The 26,642-nt window shown below is 44.0% G+C and overlaps 1 protein-coding gene across 3 annotated transcripts in view; it reads left to right on the top strand.

Annotated features, from left to right (window-relative positions):
- The first annotated feature begins 999 nt into the window (after positions 1-999).
- Positions 1,000-26,642, top strand: part of LOC115072958 (glutathione hydrolase 1 proenzyme-like) — a 184,725-nt gene continuing 159,082 nt past the window's right edge. For all 3 annotated transcript variants that reach the window (XM_029571001.1, XM_029571002.1, XM_029571000.1), the window contains exons 1-2: positions 1,000-1,254; positions 18,132-18,284. In XM_029571001.1, coding sequence (XP_029426861.1) covers positions 18,133-18,284 — 152 coding nt within the window. In that variant the 5' untranslated portion in view covers positions 1,000-1,254; position 18,132. The remainder of the gene's footprint in view (positions 1,255-18,131; positions 18,285-26,642) is intronic.

Genomic DNA, 26,642 nt, shown 5'->3' with positions numbered 1-26,642 from the left:
CAAGGATCTCATCTCTATGATGGCAGCTGGAGGTGGAAAAATGGGAGCCTAATTGGCAACTGACTTGGAAATATGAGCCCAAGCTGAGACAGTCTGTCGATCTGAGATCAGACTCCTTGGCCATCCTCAGACCGAGACACGGGACAATCCTCGACTGAGCGATTGCCAGTGATGATTATAATCGTCCTCTCCAATTCATGCATACACACAAACCCTGGGCCCTGTCCTGCCAACCCTCTGTACCTGAATTTGATTAGATTTCAGCAGGGTTATAGCCACTCAATAACTCATTTTCAGAGATTAGACTAATTACAGTTCTGACAGACAGAAAGTTCAGCCTTCAGTCACTCCCCGTTTTGACAGTCCTAGCAAAAGTCAGACACTAGTGCTTCTGACGAAAGGCCTGGAAATGCTTCTTTCTAACGGCCCATGTGGGGCAGATGTTAGGGTGAGTAGTGAATGGCTATAAAATATTGAAAAATAGAGTTTTAGGGGGGATTTTCACACTGCCTGAAGAGGCTGCAGGTCTGTGGTTACAAACCAAGAAACTCTCTGCAGAGTCACTTTCTCTGTGAAAATGCAGACCAGCAGGGCAAAGAGACCACATACTTTTACAGTCAGTGCAAAGTGCATGCATTCACGTCCTTTGGGAGTGGAAAATGAAATCATTTCTTGTCTTTCTGCTCCACCTGTCCAGAAACAATTCATCCCTTTCCTCTCTGCTGATGGGGGGGGGGGGGGGGGATTCCGTTTTAATTATTTTTTTAATGTCTGACATCAGCAGCACTGTGAGGGTTGCCCTGAAGTACCGGGAGCCCTTCAAAGCTCTCTTGGAAGAGTTTCTTTTTCTGATTTGACATCTCTGCTGAGGCCTGGCTCCCAACCGAAGGAAGGGGTGGAAGGCCCTTTAAATTAATTATTTAATATGCCTGACATCAGCGACGCTCGCTGGTGCTGCTGGAACCCTCGCTGCTCAGTATTCTCTGCTTCCAACTGCTCTGAGGGTCGCCCTGAGCTACCAAGGAGCCCTTCAAAGCTGATTTGGAAGAGTTTGGTTTTCTGATTTGGCACCTTTGTTTGGGCCAGGCTCCCAGCTAGAAGGCTGAAGAAGCGAGCCCACCTTATATTTGCTCCCTCCCCTGCCAGCAGAGGGCACGGTGGAGCGCAGCGGCAGTTAAGTTCTGAAGCCATTTTTAAAAAATAAGAGGGACCCTCTCTAAGCTTTTCCTTTCCTTCAAAAGGTCAGCCTCCGAGGTAAGACTCATTTTAATAGGATGTATCAAACGGAAAAAGCAATGCATGAGCTTTACTGACAGGGTGCTGTTTATGAGAGAGGCGCTGCACTGAAGGTAGCAGAGTCACATTTGTGTTTGTAGCCAAAGTCCACTCTGGAAAAAAACAACTTAAAAAAAAGCACTATACAGGCAGAAAGAAGCCAATTTCAACGCAGATGCTTACTTCTGCTCTTGGTCAGGCACAAGTCTGAAAAAAAACCTGACTGGGTGAGGGATCTGGGTAAATCGGGGGTGTGGAGGCTGAAAATCCAGAGAGGTCTTGATGACCTGGAGATAGATTGAGCAAACTGGTGGACTAAGTGGTCAAAATGGTTCTTTCCTTCACATGCGCATATTTTAAAATGTGCTCACTTGCGCATGTAAAGCCGACAAGTCCTAAGGAAAGATACGTGAAGAACATTTCCTGGTGTAACTGCTTAAAATTTAGAGCACACGTGCATTAGCTGTAATTTAAATTATATGCGTGCACTTGCAGGAACAATTTAAAATTCCAGCATATGTGAGTTCACACCCACCACATACGTGCATATATACGGTAGGCACATGCGTGCTCATTTTTAAAGTTATCATCCCTGCCTATAAACTATGGCAACATCACACATTTCAGAGGAGGAGAGCTAAATGACAATGTGCAGTCTGACACTTATCCAGTCATGCTGCAGAGTTAGTGACCACTATTTAGTTGATACAGCCTATCTTGGGGCTGAGAGCACTGTATAACCCACAGTTGGACGGCGGTTGTATAGGCGTTACCTAATCCCCTCATGCAATATGCGGAGTGGAACTAATAGCGCTCATCACATGCAAATGCATGTGACTGAGGCTATTAATTATTCACTCTGAATGCAAAAAAAAAATGTGCGTCTATGATGCACATTTTTGCACTCAGAAATTGTCTGCCCGAGCAGACGTTAATTGCTGAGCGCTCCTAAAAGTAGTATAGAAAAAACTGCTTTTCTGTAATATCGCTGAGATATTAAACTTTTCTGTAATATCGCTGAGATATTAAGTAGGGGGAACAAATCTTTAAAAAAATAATTTTAAAAAAAGCGCTGGCAATTGGGTGCAGGAAATGGATGCTCAATTGACAAGTGTCTGTTTCCTGAACCCCTGGCTGTGCACCGTTTAGGAAAACAGACGCCGATAAATTCAGCATCTGTTTTCCTAACCGGCGGACGGCCAACGATTGCGGGCTCTTGTTTTCAAGGAGGTGCTAGAGGCGTGGAAGCGACCTTAGTGCCTCCTTGATAACATAAGCCCTAATTTAAATATTGCATGTTGCCCCCAGGAAGGGCAACATGCAATATTTGGGGCTCGGATCGATGAAATGAGTAGTGAATTCAGTGGAGGTCCTGGCATTTAACCAAACTAAGGACTCTGGCAAGAGCGAGGGTGCAGGGTGTCTTTTTTTTGTCAGCGTCCTTTTTTATAGTTCTCAGCAGCCTTACGAAAGAGTTGGTGAGTTCTGCCCCAGAGGTCCAGGGACCTGGCTGCTGGTGTCTCTGTGTTTAAGGGTACTGGAAGAGGTACCCTGGAGTGTCTACCATAGACAATGAAGAACGGAGAAACGCCTGAGGATTCTCGGGTATGATTGTTATAACAAAATTCTGTCCATGGTAGTAACTGTGGGAGGCATAAGCCCTAAGGAAGGCCTTCAGGGTCTGGTAGTTTTTTTCTGTGAGTCTGTTAGATTCTGGGTGATATGCCGAAGAGAAATCGAGAGATGTCTTGAGTTTAGCATACAGTCTCTTTCAGTACTTGTGTTTCTCACTATGGGGTAAATTTTAAGACCCGCATGAGTGCAAAAGTGAGCGCGTTTGCCGACTCGCGCACATGGACGCAGTGAATTTGAAACTATACGTGCATATATGCATGTATATGTGCGTGTGTTTTAAAATCGGCTGTTTGCGTGTACATGTGCACATGATTTCATATTAATCCACGCATGTGCGTGCAAATGCTGCCTTGCTTGCCTAAGCAGGGGGGATTTTACTAGATACACATGCCAACACAATTACCTTCTTTCCCAGTTCGTTCCCAGTCTGCCCCAGTAAAGGAGAGGAATTCATAACCCCCTGTTACGATTTTTGTGGATCCAATGAGAGAAAGTAACAGTCTTACCTTGAACGGAGACTGTTGGGCAGGCCTCAACTAGGTCAAATAGGAAATCAGGACAAGCAGAAGTCAACCTGTTCGAGATCAGACAATGGTTCTGGAGTTCAGCGCCAATCCTGGTCCAGAGTCCAGCAAGGGTCAGAGGAGGCAGAGAGCAATACAATCCAGAGTCCAGGCAAAGGGTCGAGGCAGGCAGCAAACAATGCGGGGAAATCCCCCGCGGCGCCCACGGATGATTTCATGGCTTGTGGCCCATAAAAGGGCCTTTCCTCCTACAGTCCACGCTGCAGCAAAGGTCGACTAACTTACGGGTCGATACAGTAAAGTCCGCGGGAGAGCGGACGAATGCCCGCTCCCCCGGCGCGCGCACCGGCCCCTCGCCGGTGCGCACGATTCACTATGCAAATTAGGCAGTGCAGTAGAAACGGGGAACAGGAGGCGCTAGGGACACTATCGCGTCCCTAGCGCCTCCTTTTTGACAGGAGCGGCGGCTGTCAGCGGGTTTGACAGCTGACGCTCAATTTTGCCGGCGTCGGTTCTCGAGCCCAATGACAGCTACGGGCTCGGAAACCAGACGCCGGCACAATTGAGCGTCCGGTTCTCGGCCTGACAGCCGCAGGCCGAATTCAAATTTTTATTTTTTTTTTACTCTTCGGGACCTCAGACTTAATATCGCCATGATATTAAGTCAGAGGGTGCACAGAAAAGCAGTTTTTACTGTTTTTCTGTGCACTTTCCCGGTGCTGGAAGAAATTAGCGCCGACCTTTGGGTCGGCGCTAATTTCTGAAAGTAAAATGTGCGGCTTGGCTGCACATTTTACTTTCTGTAACCTGCGCGCATAACTAATAGGGCCATCAACATGCATTTGCATGTTGAGGGCGCTATTAGGTGCCGCGGCTTGGATGCGCATTTTCCTCCCCTTACTGAATAAGGGGTAAGGGAAAACGCGCGTCCAATAGCAGGCTAACAGTGCGCTCCGTTGGAGCCGATACAGTACAGTGCGCGCCGTTGGCGCGCACTGTACTATATCGGCCTGCTAGCTAGAGCAAGTTGCCTCAGCATGTTCCTGGTCTTCGTTCCTGTGTTCCTGGTCTTTATTCTTGTGTTGCTAATTTTTGTTCCTCTGTTCCTGTTCTTTGTCTTCATAGTCATAGGTCTTCTTCTCTGAGTTCTTTGTCTTCATCTCATGGTCAGTCTTCAGTTCTTCATCTTCAGTCCTTCAGTGTCTCCTTTTGCCTGCCTGTGCTGTTCCTCGCTTCCCAGCCTGCCTATCCATCTTATCTTCCCTTGGATGGATCTCTGGTTCTAACTTTGGCTTGCCTGACACTTGACGACAACTGAACTCCACCTGCCATTGACGACTGCTTGTTTCTTGATTACAACTGAACTCTGCCTGCCACTGACCACTGCCTGTTTCTTGATTACAACTGAACTCTGCCTGCCACTGACCACTGCCTGATTCTCGACTATGCTTGAATTCTGCCTGTCATTGACCACTGCCTGCTCTTCGACTACATCTGAACTGCACCTGCCCTGGATCCTGGCCTGTCTACCCAACCAGCTCTATGGATCTCCAGTTCATCAGCAGAAGCCCTTGCCTAAGACCTGCTGTCCCCAACACCCGAAGGCTCAACCTAAGGTGAACAAGGGCTGGTATAGGTGAAGCTCCAGTTGGGCCTCTGCCTCATCCAGCCAGCTGTTGGTGAGGACCTGCAGGGCTCCACCCTGAAGGCTGCACCAGCTCCACCTCAGTTCAAGGATCCACACCCGCAACATTCCATGGCATTCTCAAATAGAAAAAACTGACAAAGAGAGGGAAAAGGATCAAAAGTCCAATCCAGAAATCTCAAACTAATTAATGGCAAATGACAATATCATAAAAATCTTTGCTTTGGAATTTCAATCTGCAGCCTCTCGCCTCGCAATGGGCCGCAAGCTTCAATCAGCTTAACAAAGCAGAATGTAATATTTAATCATTTATTGTCATCTTCGACTACATCTGAACTGCACCTGTTCTGGATCCTGGCCTGTCTACCCAACCAGCTCTACGGATCTCCAGTTCATCAGCACAAGCTCTTGCCTAAGACCTGCTGTCCCCAACACCCGAGGGCTCAACCTAAGGGGAACAAGGTATAGGTGAAGCTCCAGCTGGGCCTCTGCCTCATCCAGCCAGCTGTTGCTGAAGACCTGCATGGCTCCACCCTGAAGGTTGCACCAACTCCACCTCAGTTCAAGGATTCACACCCGCAACATTCCATGGCATTCTCAAATAGAAGACATTTTATCTTTTTTCCAAAAATGCTTAGATAAAGGCTTAGGTACGTTGAAGGTATAGATTGCAGTTACTGCACACTAGAAAAGAAAAATTAAAGGTTTGCCAATTTCTTCACATATGGATATTACTTGTTTCAAAAAAGCAGTTCAAAGGATTCACCCACCATTTAAACCTGTTGTTCTACAGTGGAAAATAAATTGGAGGTCCAACAAGTTATCCATCTAAAAGACAAAATAGGCTATTCACTCATTTATCTGGCTAAATTATGTAATTATCCAGCTATAATTTAGCCAGATAAAAAAAGGGGCATTACAGGGGCGTGTCTGGGAGGAGTTGAGTTATCCAGCTAACTTAGCAAATATCACAGATATCCGGCTACATTATCTGGCCTTGTGAGGCCAGATAATTTGCTACTTATCTGGATACCTTCAAAAGCTAAAGAAGTCTAAGAAGTAAGATGGGAGAATTAGAGTGTATAGCAGTGAATGATGATATAGTCTTAATTGGCATCTCAGAGACATGGTGGAAAGAGGATAACCAATGGGATAGTGCTATACTGGGGTACAAATTATATCGCAATGACAGAGAGGAGCATCTTGGTGGCGGGGTGGCACTTTATGTCCGGGATGGCATAGAGTCCAACAGGATAAAGATCCTGCATAAGACTAAATGTACAATCAAATCTTTATGGGTAGAAATCCCTTGTGTGCTGGGGAAGAGAATAGTGATAGGAGTACTACCATCCACCTGGCCAAATTTGCGAGACAGACAGTGGAATTCTAAGAAAAATTAAGGAAGCTAACCAAACTGGTAGTGCAGTAATAATGGGAGATTTCAATTACCCCAATATTGACTGGGTAAGTGAAACATCAGGGCATGCTAGAGAGACAAAGTTCCTGGATGGAATAAAAGACAGTTTTATGGAGCAATTGATTCAGGAGCTGACAAGAGAGGGAGAAATTTTAGATCTAATTCTCAGTGGAGCGCAGGATTTGGTGAGAGAGGTAAGGTGATGGGGCCGCTTGGCAAAAGTGATCATAATATGATCAAATTTGAATTAATGACTGGAAGGGGGATAGTATATAAATCAACGGCTCTAGCGCTAAGTTTTGACAAAATGAGAAAAATAGTTAGAAAAAAAATGAAAGGTGCAGCTACAAAGGTAAAAAGTATGCAACAGGCGTGAACATTGTTAAAAAATACCATCCTAGAAGCACAGACCAGATGTATTCCACGCATTAAGAAAGGTGGAAGGAAGGCAAAACAATTATCGGCATGGTTAAAAGGTGAGGTGAAAGAGGCTATGTTAGCCAAAAGATCTTCATTCAAAATTGGAAGAAGGATTTATCAGAAGAAAATAGGATAAAGCATAAGCACTGGCAAGTTAAATATAAAACATTGATAAGGCAGACTAAGTTAAAATTTGAAAAGAAGTTGGCTGTAGATGTAAAAACTCACAATAAAAACTTTTTAAAATATATCTTAAGCAGAAAGCCTGCAAGGTAGTCAGTTGGACTGTTGGATGATCAACGATCCAAGGGGTACTTAGAGAAGATAAGGTCATTGCGGAAAGATTAAATGATTTCTTTGCATCAGTGTTTACTGAAGAAGATATTGGAGATATACCCATTCCAGAGAAGGTATTCAACTGAATCAAATCACGGTGAACCTGGAAGATGTAGTAGGCCTGATTGATAAACTAAAGAGTTGCAAATCACCTGGACTGGATGAAAGAACTAAAAAATGAAATTTCAGATCTATAAGTAAAATTTGTGACATATCTGTTGCGACCGTCACTTCCCGACGGCTTCACTCCGCCTACCTTTTTTTTTTTGCGGCTCCTCCTACTCTTCACGGATGCCTGGCTGCCGCGGCGTCCACCTGCTGTCCTCTCCGGCATCCCCGAACCGGCTTGGGCGCTGCCTCCTGCCATGTTCTACAGGTTCCTTAGGGTGTGCGCGCTGCGCCGCCCTCATTCCTATTTCCTCATTGGCGCGTTCCTCGGGGGAGTCCCCCTGTGATGACGTCACGCTGCCCGGATATTTAAGCCTACAGTTTATTGCTAGCCGTTGAGTTAGCAAGGGGATTCTTATGGATGGGATTCGCTCTCCATACCCAGCTACTCTGCCTCTCCAACTTCCATTGGACTCTTTCTGCTAGTGGGGTACCCGCTCCTCGGGGGCCTCTTTTGCTTCTTTCAGGTCACTATCAGGTAACCGGTATTCGCTCCTCGAGGGCCCATGTTCCCTGACCAGCTACCTGCATCTATCTCCTCTTCTACTTGGAAGAATTCGCTACAGACACCATCAGTGAGTACTACTATCATCTACTCCTCAGAGCTGCCTCCCTGGAACCAGGTACTCGTTCCTGGAGGGCCTGCCTCCGTTCCAGCGCCAGTGCCATCTCCTATGTGGAACCGCTGCGTGAGTACTTTGCCAATGAGTCTCTCTACCTCCAGGGATCTGGTACTTGCTCCTCGAGGGCCAGCTCTCCCTATCTCGGGGCTTCTCCATATTTGGGACTCTGTGAATGTTCTATTGTACTCATTCTCTCAGTTCTTTCCACTACAGCACTGCTACCAGAGGAACCGCTGTTCCAGCGCCCTGGGGAATACTAGCCCAGCCGGGCTACATCTTCTATTTACTACTGCCACCTCTGGTGGCTTCTCAAACTGTCTAAATAAAGAAATATCTGTGTGTGTCCAGTGCTGAGCCTGACCTGTGGCCCCTCACGGGACTTCCCCCCGTGGGCATGGTCAGCTGCCACAGTATCCAAGGGTCCACCCAAACCTCACTAACTATAACAGATTGCTAACTCCATGGATCCGGCACAGCTCAATGCCCTGCAGGCCATTCCGGGCCTGGCCCTGCGCATTGCTGAACAACAAGACGCATTGGAGAAACTCACATCTGTGTTCCATCAGCTGCACGCACAGAAGAATCAATGCGCTGCTTCCAGTAATGAAGGTCAGTTACCTGAAGTAGCTATAAAGACTACGGTACCTCTGGCTGCTCCAGTTCGTTTTTCTGGAGAGATTCAAAGAACTAGAAGTTTCCTAAATCAGTGCTGCATGCATTTTGCATTACAGCCTTCTCACTTCCCCATAGCCTATGCCAAGACTACTTATATTTTATTTATTTATTTTATTTATTTAAAAGCATTTATATACCGTTTTTTTTAAATAAATTTTTGTCAAAAACGGTTCACAAAAATAAAATAAAACATAAAATAATCAAAATAAAATAGAATTTTTTAAATTTTACATAAAACGGTCAATGGCTAGTCAGAGTGCTAGCATTAAGGCTTATATAAATAAAAAGGGTTTGGTGCCGTGGGGCTTATTATTTTGGGGGAATGGGTAAGGTAGAGAAAATGTGAAATATAGAGGTTGTATAATATTATAAGGGGAGGGAAGGATGTGTTGAATAGAGAAAGTATGAGGTGAGAGTTATGGAGAGAGTGAGTATGTTTTGTAATTATAGATTGTGTGAGGTGAGAGTTATGGAGGGTGTAAGTAGCTTTGTAGATGTAGATTGGGTATTGGTAGCAGTTTAGTTAGATGAGGTATTAAATGCAAGTTGAAAAAGGTAGGTTTTGAGAGATTTTTTGAAGTGAGAGGGATTGGAAATTGAACGGAGATGGTTTGGTAGAGAATTCCAAAGTATTTGTCCGGCTATTGAAAAGGCTCTCTTTCTGGTGAGATCTAGTCTGGCTTGTTTGGGGGAAGGGATATCTAGTAGATTTTGGTTAAGTGATCTTAAATGTCGCGTTGGTTTATAGATGCGTAGTAGTGAGCAGAGCCAGGTGGATGTATGATTATGAATTAAGCTATGAATAATGGAGAGAATTTTGTATTTTATTCTGAACTTTATGGGTAATCAATGTAACGATTGTAAAATAGAGTAATATGGTGGCGTGGAGAGGTTCTGGTTAATATCCGAGCTGCAGCATTTTGAATCAGTTGAAGTGGGTAGAGTGAAGAGTCTGGCAATCCTAGGTAAAGAGCATTACAGTAATCTAGACCGGAGAAGATTAAAGATTGAAGAATGGTTTTGTAGTCTCGGTAGAAGAGTAGAGGGCGGAGATGTTTTAAGAGTCGTAGTTTGTAGAACGATTTTTTTGTGAGTAAGGAAATATGTTGTTTTAAGGAAAGATCTGAGTTTATGCCCTCTGGAACTCTATCCCACCAGATTTGAGACAGGAGTCATGCTCGCTAACATTTAGGAAAAGACTAAAAACTTGGCTTTTCAAAAAAGCATTTCCAAGCCCTGAATAAAACCTTCACGCAACAGCACAATTGGATCTATATACTGTGTCATATTTATTCATATTCTGTGGCATATTTAGCCATCCGGTTACTTATGTTCCGTTTCATAGTGATGTACCGCCACATTTATTCGCATAGTCTTATTTACTCATCTTGCTACTCTATTACATTAATTGTCTGAAATGTAATTACATTAATTGTCTGAAATGTAAATATTGCTCTGTTCTTTCTCTCCCCTCTTCCAGTTCCAAGTTAATTTTTCCCCGTTTTATTGTAACTTTCTCACATCCTTTTTCTGATTCCCTGTATTTAAAAGTTCAAGGTTCTTATTGAGAATATTGTTTATTACGCTACGTTATGCTTTCACACTTTGTTAATTGTAAACCGGGTTGATGTGATGCCTGTCATGAAACTCGGTATAACAAAAAACATTAAATAAATAAATAAATAAATAAATAAATAAATAAAATGTTTACACCAAGGCTTATGGCAGAACGTGTTATGGGAATAGTGACGTTATTGATTGTCAGATGTGATGGTGGACCTAGTGAAGTATCGGAGATAGAGGATAAGTGTATAAGTTCAGTTTTTGCCGGGTTTAGTTTTAATCGATTATGAGAGAGCCAGGAATTGATGGTAGATAAGTAGAGAGAAACTAGGGATAGGGTGTCTGACCATGATGTTTTATATGGAACGAAGAATTGGATGTCGTCTGCATATATTTTGAATTGAAGGTTGAGAGAGGATAGAATGTTACATAAAGGGAGAAGATATATATTGACCAGAATAGGAGAAAGAGATGAACCTTGAGGAACGCCGGAGTTAATAATGTAGGGAGAGGAGTGATGCTGATTGTAATTGACTTGTTGGGGTTGGTTGGAGAGAAATGATGAAAATCAATTCAAAACTGTACCTGTAATGCCTATGTTTTTAAGACCTGAAATGAGTATCTGATGATTAATGGTATCAAATGCTGCTGATATATCTAAGAAAACTATAATATAGTCTGTATATGAGTCACATGCGCAGAAGAAGGTATCAAAAGAAGATAGGAGGAGTGTTTCTGTGGAATGACCTTTTCTGAATCCATGTTGATTGACATGAAGGATATTATGTTCAGTTAGGAAGTCGGTTAGCTGGCGGAGTACTACAGATTCTATTAATTTGGCTAGGGAAGTAAGGGAAGCTATGGGTCTGTAATTGTTAAGATCGGATGTATCTTTTGCTTTTGCTTTTAAGTATGGAGGTCTTTTTCAGGATATGAGGGAATTCACCTTATCTTGATGGAAGGGCCTTGTCTTGGCCCTCAACGCTGTGGGAAAGTAAGGACCCATTTCTGCAGGATATTGATGGATTTTTGGTTTTGTTTAAATCCATTTTCGATGATCCTGCTCGAGTGACTGTTGCTGGTTCTGCTTTAGTGGACCTGAAGCAAGACAACCGACCACTGGCTGATTTTGCAACAGAGTTTAAGACTCTTGCTACGGAATTATGCTGGGATCCCAAATGTCTGAAAACCCTCTTCTTCAGAGGTCTGGATACTCGCTTGAAAGACGAGCTGGCCGCTCGTGAGACACCTGACTAGCTGGCTGAACTAGTGGCTTTGGCGACTAGAATTGACCACCGGCTTCGTGATAAGGTGAAAGAACTCAAGCCTAGTAAAGGACCGGTTTAGAAGGAGGCTCATGCTAAACCTGAACTTCGGATGGTTCCAGCAATACCTGTCGCCAGTGGAGAGGAACCGATGCAACTTGGTCACAGTCACCTGACTTCAAAAGAGAGAAGACTTCGGAAAGGCATGGCCTGTGTATGTACTGTGGACAAGCTGGTCACGATGTCCCAACATGCCCAATTCGTCCGGAAAACGGACGGGCCTAAGTCCTGTGGGAGGACTATTCTTAGGCCTTACTACGCCCTCTCCTCCGCTCTCTCTCCCAGTCTCTTTGATCTGCGAACCATCTGAATTTCAAACTCTTGCCCTGGTGGATTCAGGGGCAGGAGGCAACTTTATACTTCGATGCCTAGTGGAACATTTGAGGATTCCCCTCGTCACTTTGAAAGTTCCACTGCTCTTATCATCTAGCCATGGAGAGCCTTTGCGGGTGACGTGACCTGTCGCACCGACCCGGTGACCCTTCGCACCGGAGCCCTCCACACTGAGTCAATTCCCTTCTTTGTGTTAGAGAAGGCCATGCACCCTATCGTTCTGGGGTTACCCTGGTTGCAGTTGCATCAGCCTCAATTCGACTGGTCCACCTTGGAACTCTCCAGCTGGGGCCCAGGTTGTCCTGGCAATTGTATTAAGGAGATTTTTCCTGTCCTCTGCATGCCTACCACTCCAGTGATGTCAGGACTGCCCCCTCAATACGCATCATTCTGTGATGTGTTCTCCAAAGAAGTTGCTAACATCCTTCCTCCACATAGATCTTACGACTGTGCCATAAGGCTGAAACCGAACAATGAAACTCCTAAAGGACATGTCTATCCACTTTCTGTAATAGAGAATAAGGCTATGTCCAAGTACATCGAGGAGAATTTAAAGAAAGGATTCATTAGACCATCAAAGTCTCCAGCTAGCGCAGGCTTCTTCTTTGTGGGGAAGAAAGATGGTACTTTACGTCCTTGTATCGATTATCGAGGTCTGAATGAGATCACGATCAAAGACCAATATCCCCTGCCTTTAATCTTAGAGCTGTTCGACTGACTTCAGGGTGCCAAGATATTCTCGAAACTTGACCTGAAGGGAGCCTATAACTTAGTTCGCATTCGCGGTGGCGACGAATGGAAACAACCTTCAACGCTCAAGATGGTCATTTCAAGTACTTAGTAATGCCCTTCGGCCCATGCAATGCACCTGCTGTGTTCCAGAACATGATGAACGACATCTTGCGGGACCTGTTGTACAAGAGTGTCGTAGTATACCTAGATGACATCCTGATATTTTCTCAGGACTTGTCTACTCATCTAGAGGACGTCAAGCAAGTACTACGAAGACTTTGAGAACATCGGCTCTATGCCAAGCTATCCAAGTGCGAATTCCATAAGGACTCTGTGCCTTTTTTTGGCTATATTGTGTCTATAGATGGCTTCCAGATGGATCCCCAAAAATTAGAGAGTATTAAAAATTGGTCCCAACCTACCAGCTGAAGGCCCTGAGATGATTTTTGGGGTTCACTAATTACTATAGAAGCTTTATAAAGAATTATTCTTCTTTAACTGTGCCCTTAACGTCTATGACCTGGAAAGGGGCCAATGCTTCTAAATGGTCTGCGAAGGCCATTTCCGCGTTCGGGGATTTAAAGACTGCCTTTTCCACTGAACCATGCCTGCGTCATCCAGACCCCAATAAGCCATTCATCGTGCAGGTCAATGCTTCTGATGTCAGTGTGGGGGTTGTATTGAGCCAAACTGGAGACTCCAAATCCTTACGTCCCTGCTCCTTCTTCTTGCGACGTTTCTCTCCGGCAGAGAAGAACTATGGGATCGGAGATAAAGAGCTCCTGGCTATTAAGTTGGCATTCGAGGAATGGCAGCCTTGGCTCGAAGGCGCTCAACATCAAATTACCGTGTTTACGGACCATAAGAATCTAGAGTATCTCCGCCATGCGCAACGTCTTAACCATAGACAAGCCAGATGGTCCTTATTTTTTAACCGTTTTGACTTCGTGCTCAAATATTGCCCCGGAGACAAGAATACCAGAGCTGATGCCCTGTCACGCTACTTTCTCTCGGAGGATGTTCCAGAAGAACCTCAGCATATTATCGACCCGATGAAAGTCATCTTGGCGGCTACTCATACTGTGCCCGCTGGTAAAACCATCGTGCCTAAACATCTCAGGAAGAAAGTGCTCTATTGGGCTCACAATTCCAAGCTGGCTGGCCATCCTGGTCAACACCGTACCCTGCTGAAGCTACAGAAGTATTATTGGTGGCCAACTGTCAAGGAAGATACACTGTCCTACGTAGCATCTTGTGCCAACTGTGCCAAGCAGAAAGCTATTTCTGGCCAACCGTGGGGATTGCTGCAACTGTTTCCAGCTCCGGAACAGCCCTGGACGCATATTGCTACTGACTTTGTAGTCGATCTTCCCCTCTCTGGAGGTATGAATACCATTTGGGTCACAGTCGACCGTTTCAGCAAGATGGCCCAATTCATGGTGCTGCCTGACTTACCTTCAGCCTTGAAGCTTGCGAAGCTCTTTATAACCCACATCTTTTGCCTTCACGGCCTACCGAAGCGCATAATCTTGGATTGAGAATCACAGTTCACGGCAAGATTCTGGAAGGCTTTGTGCAAGCTTTTCGACATTTTTCTAGATTATACATCAGCCTATCATCCTCAATCAAATGGCCAAATAGAACAGATGAATAAACCCTGAAACAGTTCATTTGGGCCTATGTGAGTTGTAGTCAGAATAATTGAGCGGATCTGTTCCCATGGGCTGAATTCGTCATTAATTCTCATCCAGCATCATCCACTGGATCAACACCTTTTGAAGTGGTATATGGACGTTTACCATCACCGCCACTTCCACTGAAGCTCTCAGTGACGTCCCCAGCAACTCAATCCACTGCTGATGATATCCATCAATTATGGACTCAGACAAAAGAAATGCTACTCACTACTGCCACCTCTGGTGGCTTCTCATTTCCAATCCTCCGATGTCTTGGCAACATCACTTACAGTCTGAAGTTACCACCTGGATTAAACATCCACAACGCTTTCCATGTTTCACTTTTGAAACCACTCATTCTCAGTGAGTTCTCTTCCAAGTCTCAGGAACCATCTCCCATCAGTGCAGACGATGACCTAGAATACAAGGTCGAAGCCGTTCTTGATGTCCGAAGACAAGGCAAGTCTTGGGAATACCTTCTTTCATGGGAAGGTTTTGGCCCCGAAGAAAATTCTTGGGAGCCTCTGGCTAATATCCTTAACAAAGAGATGCTCCATCAGTTTCATCTCTCGTATCCTTGGAAATCAAAACCTGGTACCCGCAGTGGAGACCGCCCTTTCAAGGGGGGTACTGTTGCGACCATCACTTCCCTACGGCTTCACTCCGCCTACCTTTCCTTTTTTTGCGGCTCTTCCTGCTCTTCACGGACGCCTGGCCGCCGCAGTGTCCGCCTCACTGGCGTCCCCAGACCGGCTTGGGCGCTGCTTCCCACCATGTTCTACAGGTACCTTAGCACCGCGTGGCCCTCATTCTTATTTCCTCATTGGCGCGTTCCTGCCCGGATATTTAAGCCTACAGTTTATTGCTAGCCGTTGAGTTAGCAAGGGGATTCTTACGGATGGGATTCACTCTCCGTACCCAGCTACTCTGCCTCTCCAACTTCCATTGGACTCTTTCTGCTAACGGGGTACCCGCTCCTCGGGGGTCTCTTTTGTTTCTTTCAGGTCGCTATCAGGTAACCAGTACTCGCTCCTCAAGGGCCCATGTTCCCTGACCCGCTGCCTGTATCTATCTCCTCTTCTACTTGAAAGAATTTGCTACAGACACCATCAGTGAGTACTACTATCATCTACTCCTCAGAGCAGGTACTCGCTCCTCGAGGGCCTGCCTCCGTTCCAGCGCCAGTGCCATCTCCTACGTGGAACCGCTGCGTGAGTACTTTGCCAATGAGTCTCTCTGCTCCCAGGGATCTGGTACTCACTCCTCGAGGGCCAGCTCTCCCTATCTCGGGGCTTCTCCATATTTGGGACTCTGTGAATGTTCTATTGTACTCATTCTCTCAGTTCTCTCCACTACAGCACTGCTACGGAGGAACTGCTGTTCCAGAGCCCTGGGGAATACTAGCCCAGCCCGGGCTACATCTTCTACTCACTACTGCCACCTCTGGTGGCTTCTCAAACTGTCTAAATAAACAAATATCTGTGTTTGTGTGTCCAGAGCTGAACCTGACCTGTGGCCCCTCACGGGACTTCCCCCTGTGGGCGTGGTCAGCTGCTACAATGTCCAAGGGTCCACCCAGACCTAACTATAACAATATCATTAAAATCATCCGATGTATCTGAAGATTGGAAGATAGCTAATGTAACCCTGATATTTAAAAAGGGGTTATCCGGGAAACTATAGACCGGTGAGCCTGACTTCAGTGCTGGGAAAAATCGAGGAAACTGTTATAAAGAATAAATACACAAAACATTTAGATAGACATGGTTTGATGGGACACAGCCAGCATGGATTTACCCAAGGGAAGTCTTGCCTCACAAATCTCCTACATTTTTTTAATGGGTGAATAAACATGTGGATAAAGGTGAACCGGTAGATGTAGTGTATTTGGATTTTCAAAAGGCGTTCGACAAAGTCCCTCATGAGAAGCTTCTATGAAAACTAAAAAGTCATGGGATAGAAGGTGATGTCATTTTGTGGATTGCAAGTTGGTTAAAAGACAGGAAACAGAGAGTAGAATTAAATGGTCTGTTTTCACAGTGGAAAAAGGTAAACAGTGGAGTGCCTCAGGGATCTATACTTGGCCAGTGCTTTTTAATATATTTATAAATGATCTGGAAAGGAGTACAACGAGTCAGGTGATCAAATTTGCGGATGACACAAAATTAGCATAGTAGTTAATCTCAAGCGAATTGTGATGAATTGCAGGAGGACCTTACAAGACTGGAAGATTGTGCTTCCAAATGGCAGATGAGATTTAATGTGGACAAGGGCAAAGTAATGCACATAGGGAAAAATAACCCTTGCTGTAGTTACACAATGTTAGGTTCTATCTTAGGAATTACCACCCAGGAAAGAGATCTAGGCGTCATAGTGGATAATACATTGACATTGTCGGCCCAGTGTGCTATGGTGATCAAAAAAGCAAACAGAATATTAGGAATTATTAAGAGATTTTCAGAAGGTGTTTGACAAAGTCCCTCATGAGGATGTCATTATGACTCTGTATCGCTCCATGGTGAGACCACACCTTGAATACTGTGTGCAGTTCTGGTTATCACATCTCAAAAAGGATATAGCTGCACTGGACAAAGTGCAGAGAAAATGATAAGGGGCATGGAACGGCTGCCCTATGAGGAAAGGCTAAAGACGTTAGGACTGTTCAGTTTGGAGAAGTGACGACTGAGGGGGGATATGATAGAAGTCTACAAAATCATGAAAGGACTTGAACAATTTAATGTAAATTGGTTATTTACTCTCTCAGATAATAGAAGAACCAGGGGCCACTCCATGAAGTTAGCAAGTAGCTCTTTAAAACAAATCAAAGAAAATTCTTTTTCACTCAGTGCATAGTTAAGTTCTGGAATTCATTGCCAGAGGATGTGGTTGCAGCAGTTAGTGTAACTGGGTTTAAAAAAGATCTGGATAAGTTTCTAGAGGATAAATCCATAAACTGCTATGAAAGTAATTACTAAACAATAGAAGCTTCATAGCTTGTGATCTAATGTTTGGGTACTTGCCAGGTACTTGTGACTTGGATTGGCCACTGTTGGAAACAGGATACTGGGCTTGATGGACCCTTGGTCTTATGTATGTTCTTATGGGTAATTAGTGCTTTTGCCAACAAACAAAAGAATTAAAGGGAGCTTCCTCTCTCCCCTCACCTAATTTTAAAGATGCCCTATCGGCCTTTGCATCCCCCCACCTCACATCTCATAAATAGAAAAATATGCTGAGATCGATACGAGCCATCGCATGCACCTCCCCCCATGACAAACCCCATCCTCAGAGCAAAACCTATAACTGAGGACAGGCCCTCCCATCCACCGCCCACAATATAAACTAGCACCCCTCCCTCTGGACCTTCCCCCCACTTCCCGAGGCCTAGAAATCCGTCGGGAGCGGGGTCTGCACAGCTTCTGTCAAAACTGATCTGGAAGCATAAACTACACTAGCTTCATGCCACAGTATCTTCTAAGATTCCCCCTCATCCTCCTACTTCTACGCTTGCATCACTCTTGTAGCTGCTTCCACTCAGAATTGCTCTGATTTACCAAACATTTCCATTTCTCTGTCTTCATTCCATTATCTGAACCAATAGTTAAAGATTATCTCTAATCCTTCTGGCGCCAACAGAGAAGAGGTAAAGGTAGGGTTAGCTGCTGGTGAAAATGGGATATGAGTTTGGTTGTGCTTGGAACCGCTCCCTCTCTGAATCCAAATAAAATGAAAGGTGCATGTCAAGCTCTGATTAGCTTCTTGTATTTATTCTTTGTCCCTGCAGAATGAAGTTCTTGGTGGTTGGTCTCCTAGCTGCAGTCCTGTTGGCCCTGATTCTGTTTCTGGGGTTATTCTTTGGACTCCATTCTGCACCCCAATATATCTTCAAGAGAGCAGCAGTGGCCACAGATTCTGGGACGTGCTCAGAAATCGGAAGGTAACTTTGTCAGTACATATTGAGGAGGGCTGGCTGGGGGGGGGGATGAGTTGTTTTGGTAATACTTACTCTGCGACTTTACTCCTGAATCTTAGTTTCACTACAGAAGGTTCCCTGTTTAAAACAGCAGGGGACACCTGGAGATACCAGGCCGTTGGGAGCAGGCTGAGCCCCATCTTGCTATGTAGAAGGAAGATTCATAATTCTTACAATTTTCCTTTTGAAACTCAGAAATGCAAGAGGACGAAAGGAGTCAGGTTTGGGCTGTTCCTGATGTAGCAGAGAGAATGTTTCCCCAGAGTGATGCATCATCACACAAGCTCTCCCCACTGGATTGGAGGCTTCAGTTTAGGATAAGTCACTTCCTTTCTTAAGTGTGCGAATCCAAGTAAAATAACTGAATTAACCTTTTTCATCAGAGGCACGCAGTAAACCCCTCTGACAGGGCAGATCTTACACAGGAACCTGTTGTATCTTTTGCCATTGGTGTGCTCTATATTTCCTGACTGTCACTTTTACTATTACTACTATAGTGCTACATGACATACGCAGCACTGTTCAAACACACACACACACACACACACACACACACAAAAGACAGTCCCTGCTCAATAGAGCTTACAAACTAATAAGACAAACATACAGGACAAGAGACTTGGGGTATTTCATAAAGTAAGTCACTTTAAAAAAGAAAAGAAATGTAGTTAAACTTTACAGCCTTTATTCTAAAATAAAACAGAGAATATCAGAATGCCTCTGAATCAATCCATGGTGCAACCACACCTTGAGAATTGTGTGCAGATCTGGTCGCCCCCATCTCAAGAATTACGTAGTGGACATAGAAAAGGTACAGAGAATGGCAACCAAAATGATAAAGAGAATCCAACAATTCTCCTATGAGGAAAGGCTAAAAAGGTTAGGTGCTCTTCAGCTTAGAAAAGAGATGGCTGACGGGAGATATGATAGAGGGGTATTATAAAGTCACGAGTGGAGTAAAACAGGTAAATAGGGACTCCTCTACCTTCTGATCCACAGTCCTGAACTTATAGGTTAGTTCTCATCCAGCAGCATGCAGGTAGAATTCTATATACTTTTTTTGTTGAATGACATCACCAGCATATATATTACACTTGGAACTAATTCAGCCAGTGTTCTCGGCCTCCAGCCGCTGGATGGACTCTTTGAATTTCAGCACGTTTTGAACTGAAAGATATTTAGTTAGGATTTTAGCCTATTTACTAATCTGCTGAATGATTTTACGGGTTGTATTGATCCATGCTCCTGCAGTGAAGCGCGCTTTGACTGCATTATTGTTATCCCCGCTCCCTTTCCAAGGTCGGTAAGGTTGAGAGCAACAGCCGACTTTCGACCAGTGTTTTTAGCAGCGTTTTAAAAGTTTTATCATTTACTTTGTAAGCTGCTTGCTTTTCAGAGCCTTCAGCTTTGTTTAAAGCTTTAACGATGTCGGAGAAAATTCGCCGCTGTGGCGGGTGTGGTTCCAAACGCTTGTCAGCTGAAGGAGGTCTGTACTCGGTTTGCAGCAGCAAATCCGATTCACCCGAATTACCTAAATCATTTCTACCGTGAAGAAAATTTCGTCGATAATGGGGTCGGGTAAACAAAAGGTTTCTCCTAGAGCAAATTCGGCTTCGCTGGAGCCATTAGTGGCTTCTGTTCCAATGGCTGACTTGGATGGGCGGCCATTTTGAATGACTCAGCCAAATCGTTTCATCAAAGGCGGGTCCTTCGTTAAGTCAGGGACCTCTCAAATTGCTACCAGCCTTTGAATTTCTTCAGGTAGCTAGTCAGGAAGTCCCTAGTACTAGTGCTGGTTCTTTTTCACCTGATTTTCTTTTTCTTTTTCAAATTTCTACATCAGGCTTTTTCATGCCTTTCAAGGGCAGCATGATAATATTGTAGATCAGGGGCGGAGTAACATTTTACATTCTGGGATAAAGAGCCTCAAAAGAGAAAGAGATTTGATTCAGAGGAGGCTGAATCATACTCTCTAGATTTTGATTGTCCCCGTTAGTTAAGATTAGAGGATGAGAGAGTCGGTAGTACTCTGCATTCTTTAGAGGAAGGTGAAATCCAATTGGGAGAAGAGCAGATCAGGTTATTTCATAAAGAGGAGATGTCAGCATTAATTTTGCAGGTTATTTCTGCATTTTGTGTAGAAGAGTAAAAATATGAGGAGACACCCTGTTGGGATCCAATCTTGCGAGGAACATGGAAGACAGCATCTACTTCCCTCTTCACCCAGAAATTGAATCTGTGATTCTGAGTGGGAATCGTCTGAGGCAGCCTTTAGACGTCTAAGAATCTTTAATAGGCTATATCCTATGCCACCAGAGGTGCTAGATCATCTTTTTCAAAAACCAAAGGTTGATGCAATGGTTGCAGCAGTTACCAGGAAGAGTACTATTCCTATGGAAGGGAATGCAACTCTTCGGGATGCACTGGATAGGAAGCTTGAATCAAGCATCTATTTTCTGCAGGCTCTTTTCTGCTTCAAGGGGCAGTTTGTGCTAGTTATGTGTTCAGATCAACAATTATCTGAATTAGAAAGTACTGCAAAACTAGAATCGGCTACGGCTTACTTATCTGATGCATTATATGATATAATTAGAATGGCTTCTAGGTCATTATCTCTCTCTGTGGGAAGTAGATGTCTTCTGTGGCTAAGAAATTGGTCTGCAGATTCTTGGTCTGAGGACCTAGATATTCACGTTTGCTGTTTAAGGATAAATATTTCTTTGGTGAAGAACTGGATCATCTGATAAGAGATCTGGGAGATCCAAAATTACAGAGGTTACTAGAGGATAAAGCCCAGAAATGTTTTTATCCATACCAGACTCGTTCTCAATTTATGGATGCAAAGAGATATAGACCTAGAAAAGTTATCCCTCAGTTCATGAAGGGTAAAAGCAGGTCCCAGCCTTTTCACAGAGCAAAAAGACCAAGGAGCGATATTACTTGAACCCCCAGTACTTCTCAGAATTCACAATGAGGCCCAAGGGATTCATTCTCTAGGGGAGCCTATAGGGGCAGGTGACAGGCTTTTCTCAGGGAATGGATCCAGATTACCTCAGACCAATGGGTTTTAGATATAATCCAAAATGATTACACTCCAAATTTAAGAAGATTGGTAAGTACTAAGAGATCATTTTGTTGTTTCACCTGCCCATTCTCCAAACAAGGTTGCCGCAATTCATGGGACATTGAACAAATTGTGCAAGCAATTTGCCAAGTTCCAATCAAGGAACATCAAAGGGGCTACTATTCAATTTATTTTGTGATTCCAAAGAAGGACGGTTTTATTTAGACCCATTTTAGATCTAAAAGGTGTGAATCAGGATATATATATCCCTTGATTTCACATGAAATCTCTGCAAACGGTTATCGCTTCAGTTCGCAAGGCGGGTTTTCAATGTCTCTATATTTAAAGGAAGCTTACTTTCATATTCCAATGAAACCAGATTTCCTGAAATGTCTTCATTTTTGCATAATCAGCCAACGCTATCAATTTATTGCCCTACCTTTTGGTTAACAAATGCACCAAGGACTTTTACAAAAGTTATGGTTGTCGTAGCTGCCTTTTTAAGAAAGAAGGGAATTCTGCTTCACCCTTATCTGGATGATTGGTTAATAAGGGCCAAGTCTTATGCCGAGGGAATGGTTTCAACAGAGACAGTAATCTCTTTACTCCAAAGACTAGGTTGTGTGATCAATTTTACAAAGAGTCATTTGCAGCCCTCACATACAATAAAACATTTAGGAGCATGATTTGACACAGCTGCAGGCATGAGATACCTTCCTCAGAAGAGAGTTTTAAAAATTCAATCCCAGGTGTACAGTTTTTTAGATCAACAGGTACCAGCTGCTTGGCATTATCTACAGCTTCTAGGCTCAATGGCTTTGACTCTAGAATGAGTTCCTTGGGCAAGAGCTCACATGAGACCACTGCAGATCTCTCTTCTTTCGAGATGGAAACCTCAGCTTCAGGGCTATGGGGTACACCTTCCATTAACCAATGAGATTTGAAGGTCTCTAAAGCGGTGGATGCTTCACTCGAATTTGACAAAAGGAATGCCATTGGAAAGCCCAGACTGAGTTATCCTGACAACGGATGCCAGTTTAAGAGGCTGGGGAGCTCATTACAAGAATCTGAGCCTTTGGAGCCAAAGCCAGAGAGAGATACATTGGTCAATAAATTGCCTGGAGACCAGAGGTATCAGATTGACTCTTTCAGAATCTTCTTCAAGGGAGGCAGTGAAGGACTTATGTTATATAATGCAACAACAGTCGCTTTTATAAACAAGCAGGGTAGCACATGCAGTCAGAGTGTATCAGAAGAGACAGATCTATTGTTTGCTTGGGCTGAAATTCATCTAGTCCACTTAACAGTTCAACACATAGCAGGTAAGAGCAACATTCAGGCAAACTATCTCAGCCGGAACGTAATAGACCCTGGAGAATGGGAATTGTCAGGAAGCTTATGTTCAGATAGTGCAAAATGGGGCCTACATCAGATATTTCTGTTGGTTTCCAGCAAGAACAAGAAAGCTACAAGCTTCTGTATCTTTTCCCTCTTTGGCCATTAATAGCAAAAGTATTAAGGAAAATAGAAAATAAAAGAGTTTAGTGGTTCTAGGAGTTCCAGACTGGGCACAAAGCTAAAGAGGTTGTTACTAGATCAATCTCTACGTCTACATCAGGCCAAGGGCCTTCTACATCAGGGACCTATAGAGCTAGAGGATCCAACTCCATACTTACTTACAGCTTGGCTATTGAAAGGGCAAGGCTAGCTCGGCGAGGTTATTAACCTCGCCGAGCTAGCCTTGTGTGGTGCATTTTTTAAAAAATTTTGCAAGAATAGAAATTTATCACCATGGTCCACACAAATAGATGATATTCTTGATTTTTTGCAGTGCATATTGGATAAGGGTTTAGCCTTAAATTCTTTAAAGGTGCAGTTAGCTGCCATTTCTTGTTTTCATGGGTTTAATTTCTTCCCACTTGGAAGTTTGTCGTTTTCTTAGTGGATTAAAACACATATATCCACCTATCAGATCTGTTTTTCAAAATTTGAATTTAAATTTGGTTTTACAGGATTTATCTAGGTCACCATTTGAGTCTTTAGGTCAATCAACTATAAAGGATTTGACCTTAAAGACTATCTTTTAAGTAGCGATTACATCTGCAAGGCCCAAATTTCAGAATTGCAGGTGCTGTCATGCCAGACTTCCTTTTTGAGATTTACAAAAACTATTTATTTATTTATTTAACTCTTTTATATACCGACATTCGTTTGCACATCACATCGGTTTACATTAGAACAATTGAACTAAGAATTCAATCAGGCGGGCGTGGTCACAGGATAACACATGCTGGCGTTGTAGTGGATCAGCACGCACGTTCCAGGATTGTAATTTTGGGCATGCGTGTTCAACAGGCGTAGCTACACACCGACTGACAAGGTGCCCGGCGGTCCTACGACCGGGAGTAAGGCGGGAACGGTCTGGGAGCCAGCAGTTCAAGAAAACACCATCACCCAGCAAGTTGGAGGCAACATCAGGGTCCACAAAGTATATTTTGAGACATGTCCCTTTTTTCTACCTAAAGTTGTATCTTCATTTCATATTAATCAACAAATTGTTCTTCCTGCCTTTAATAAGAGAGAATGTAAAAATGATTTTCAATCATTAAAATATTTGAATGTAAGATATGATTATGAACTTATCTGGTAAGATCAAAGGAATTTCGTAAATCCGAAAGATTGTTTGTCCTTTTCTGTAGTCCACGAAAGGGAGAATCTGCTTCGAAAGCATCAATTGCTAGATGGTTGAAGAATGCCATTTCTCCTTTGTTGGCATATTTATTGCAGGGTAAAGTTGTACCTAAGATGATTAGGGCTCATTCAACACGAGTTCAGGCTTCATCTTGAGCAGAAAGAGGCGCAATAAATACAATGGAGATTTGTAAATCAGCCAAATGGACTTCTTCATTTGCAAGACACTATAGGTAGGATCTTCTCGCTAGACAAGATACCATTTTTGGTTCTTCAGTTTTAAAAGCAGGATTGTCATCCACCCACTCTTTAGATGGGCTTTGGTATTTCCCATAGGTTCGGGACTGGTGGAGCAGAAGGAAGAGGAAGGAGAAATTATGTCGTACCTATTAATTTCCTTTCCTTTACCTCTGCTACATCAATCCAGAACCCTTCCCATAAAAAAAATATGACTGTTTTGAAGTTTGTAGAGGAACAAGATAGGGGTGTCCACTATCTCCTATATTATTCGCCTTATTCCTGGAACCCCTGGCTATTAACATCAGACATAGTTATGAGATTGAGGGCTTTCGAGTAGGAACTGAATACTATAAGCTCTATTTGTTTGCGAATGACATCATGTTTATGGTCACGAAACTTCATACCTCTTTATTGGGGATAGAGAGAGTGCTCCATCTCTTTAGTGATGCCTCAGGGTTTAAGGTTAATTGGGAAAAATCCAAAATCCTTAATGTTACCTGTACAACAGCCAATGCCCAAAGGTTACAGCAAAATCACCCTTTTAGATGGGCTTCCCATAAAATCAAGTACTTGGGTATTTATTTGTCCAAACACCCCGCAGAGCTTTTTAATTTGAATTACACCCCTTTATTGCAAAAAATTTAAACAGATCGGGAACAATGGAGCAAACTACCTATCTCCTGGCTAGGGCGCATAGCCACTATCAAAATGAACATTTTGCCCAAACTGTTGTATCTGTTCCAATCGCTTCCCATATTTATCTCCACTGCTTTCCTAAAACAATGGCAACGGAAAACCTTTAGTTTCATCTGGAAACGAAGGCCACACAGAGTGAGCAGAAATGTGCTTTATCAAACCAAATTAGAGAGAGGACTAGGGGTTCCTCACTATCTCTGGCATTTTATGTCACTGTTATGATTTATATATGTGAATCCAAGGTAGTCCAGGATCTTATCTTCCGGAATGGTAGATCTGAGGGAGCTCTCAGCCAGTGGAAATGGCACACCGTACTTCAGGCCGGGGTAAGCTAGGTAAGTCCAGAAACAATCCAAAATCAAAGGCAGGCGGCAGGCAAACAGGTCCAGAGGCAATCCAAAGTCAAAGGCAGGCGGCAGGCAGAGCAGGTCCAGGGGCAATCCAAAGTCAAAGGCAGGCGGCAGGCAAACAGGTCCAGAGGCAATCCAAGGTCAGAGTCAGACAGGAACCAGAAGTCACTCACAGGAGCACCAGCACAAGCAAGCCTGTAGCCGAGGCAATGCTGTGCTGGGCTCAGTCCTTTAAATACCCGAAGTTCCCGCGTAAATGCGGGGACTTCCGGGTTAAAGTCCGATGCGCCATGTGGGGCGGAGCTAGTGACTGAATCGCGTCGGCCCGCGCTGCAGCCCGAGAACGTCGCTGAAGGAGCCGGGAACCTGACGTCCTCGCTCATCGCGAGGTAACAGTACCTCCCCCGCAAAGGCTCTCCCTCTTGTTTCTCGGGTGAGGTTTTTCCGGAAAATATTTATGAAACTCCTGGAGTAAACGAGGAGCCTGTATGTTATGGATAGGCTCCCAGGAATTCTCTTCTGGCCCATAATTTTTCCAAGAGATTAGATATTGTAATGTCCCTTTTGATCATCTGGCATCCAAGATCTCTTTGACTTCATATTGAGACCCGTCATGCAGCACTGCTGGGGTTTTCTGTTTAAACTTTCTGGTGGGCCAGGTTAGTAGTGCAGGTTTTAATAAAGAGATGTGAAACACATCTTGACTGTGTAAGGTAGGAGGCAGACGGAGTTTAAAGGATACCTTGCTAATTTGCCTGTCGATAGGAAAAGGTCCGACAAATCGTGGTGCAAATTTTTGGGACGGTGAACGTAATTTGGGATTCCATGTGCTCAGCCACACTAGGTCTCCCGCTTTTAGCGGGAGTTCCGGTCTTCTTCTCTTTTCTGCTTGTTTCCTCATTTTGCTGGTCGCTCGTCGTAATAAGACTTGGGTCTTGTCCCATAAAGTTGTCATGGAACGAACAATTTGTTCTACTGCCGGACAGGCAGAAGAGGTCGGAATGGGAAGTGGAAGTCTAGGGTGTCTTCCAAAGACCAAGAAGAAGGGTGATGAGTTAGAAGCCTGGTGGATGTGATTATTGTGACAGAGCTCAGCCCAGGGTAGTAAAGATGCCCAGTCGTCCTGATGTTGATTTATGTAACAACGTAAAAATGTTTTGAGTGTTTGATTTGTTCGTTCAGTTAGTCCGTTGGATTGGGGATGATAAGCGGAAGAAAAGTTCAGGTCTATTCCAAACATTTTACAAAGATCCCTCCAATATCATGCCGTAAACTGGACTC

Source organism: Rhinatrema bivittatum, chromosome 11 (genome assembly GCF_901001135.1).
Source record: "Rhinatrema bivittatum chromosome 11, aRhiBiv1.1, whole genome shotgun sequence".
Lineage (NCBI taxonomy): Eukaryota > Metazoa > Chordata > Amphibia > Gymnophiona > Rhinatrematidae > Rhinatrema > Rhinatrema bivittatum.
Note: the sequence above shows the minus strand (reverse complement) of the source record. Positions and strands in the feature narration are given on the sequence as shown.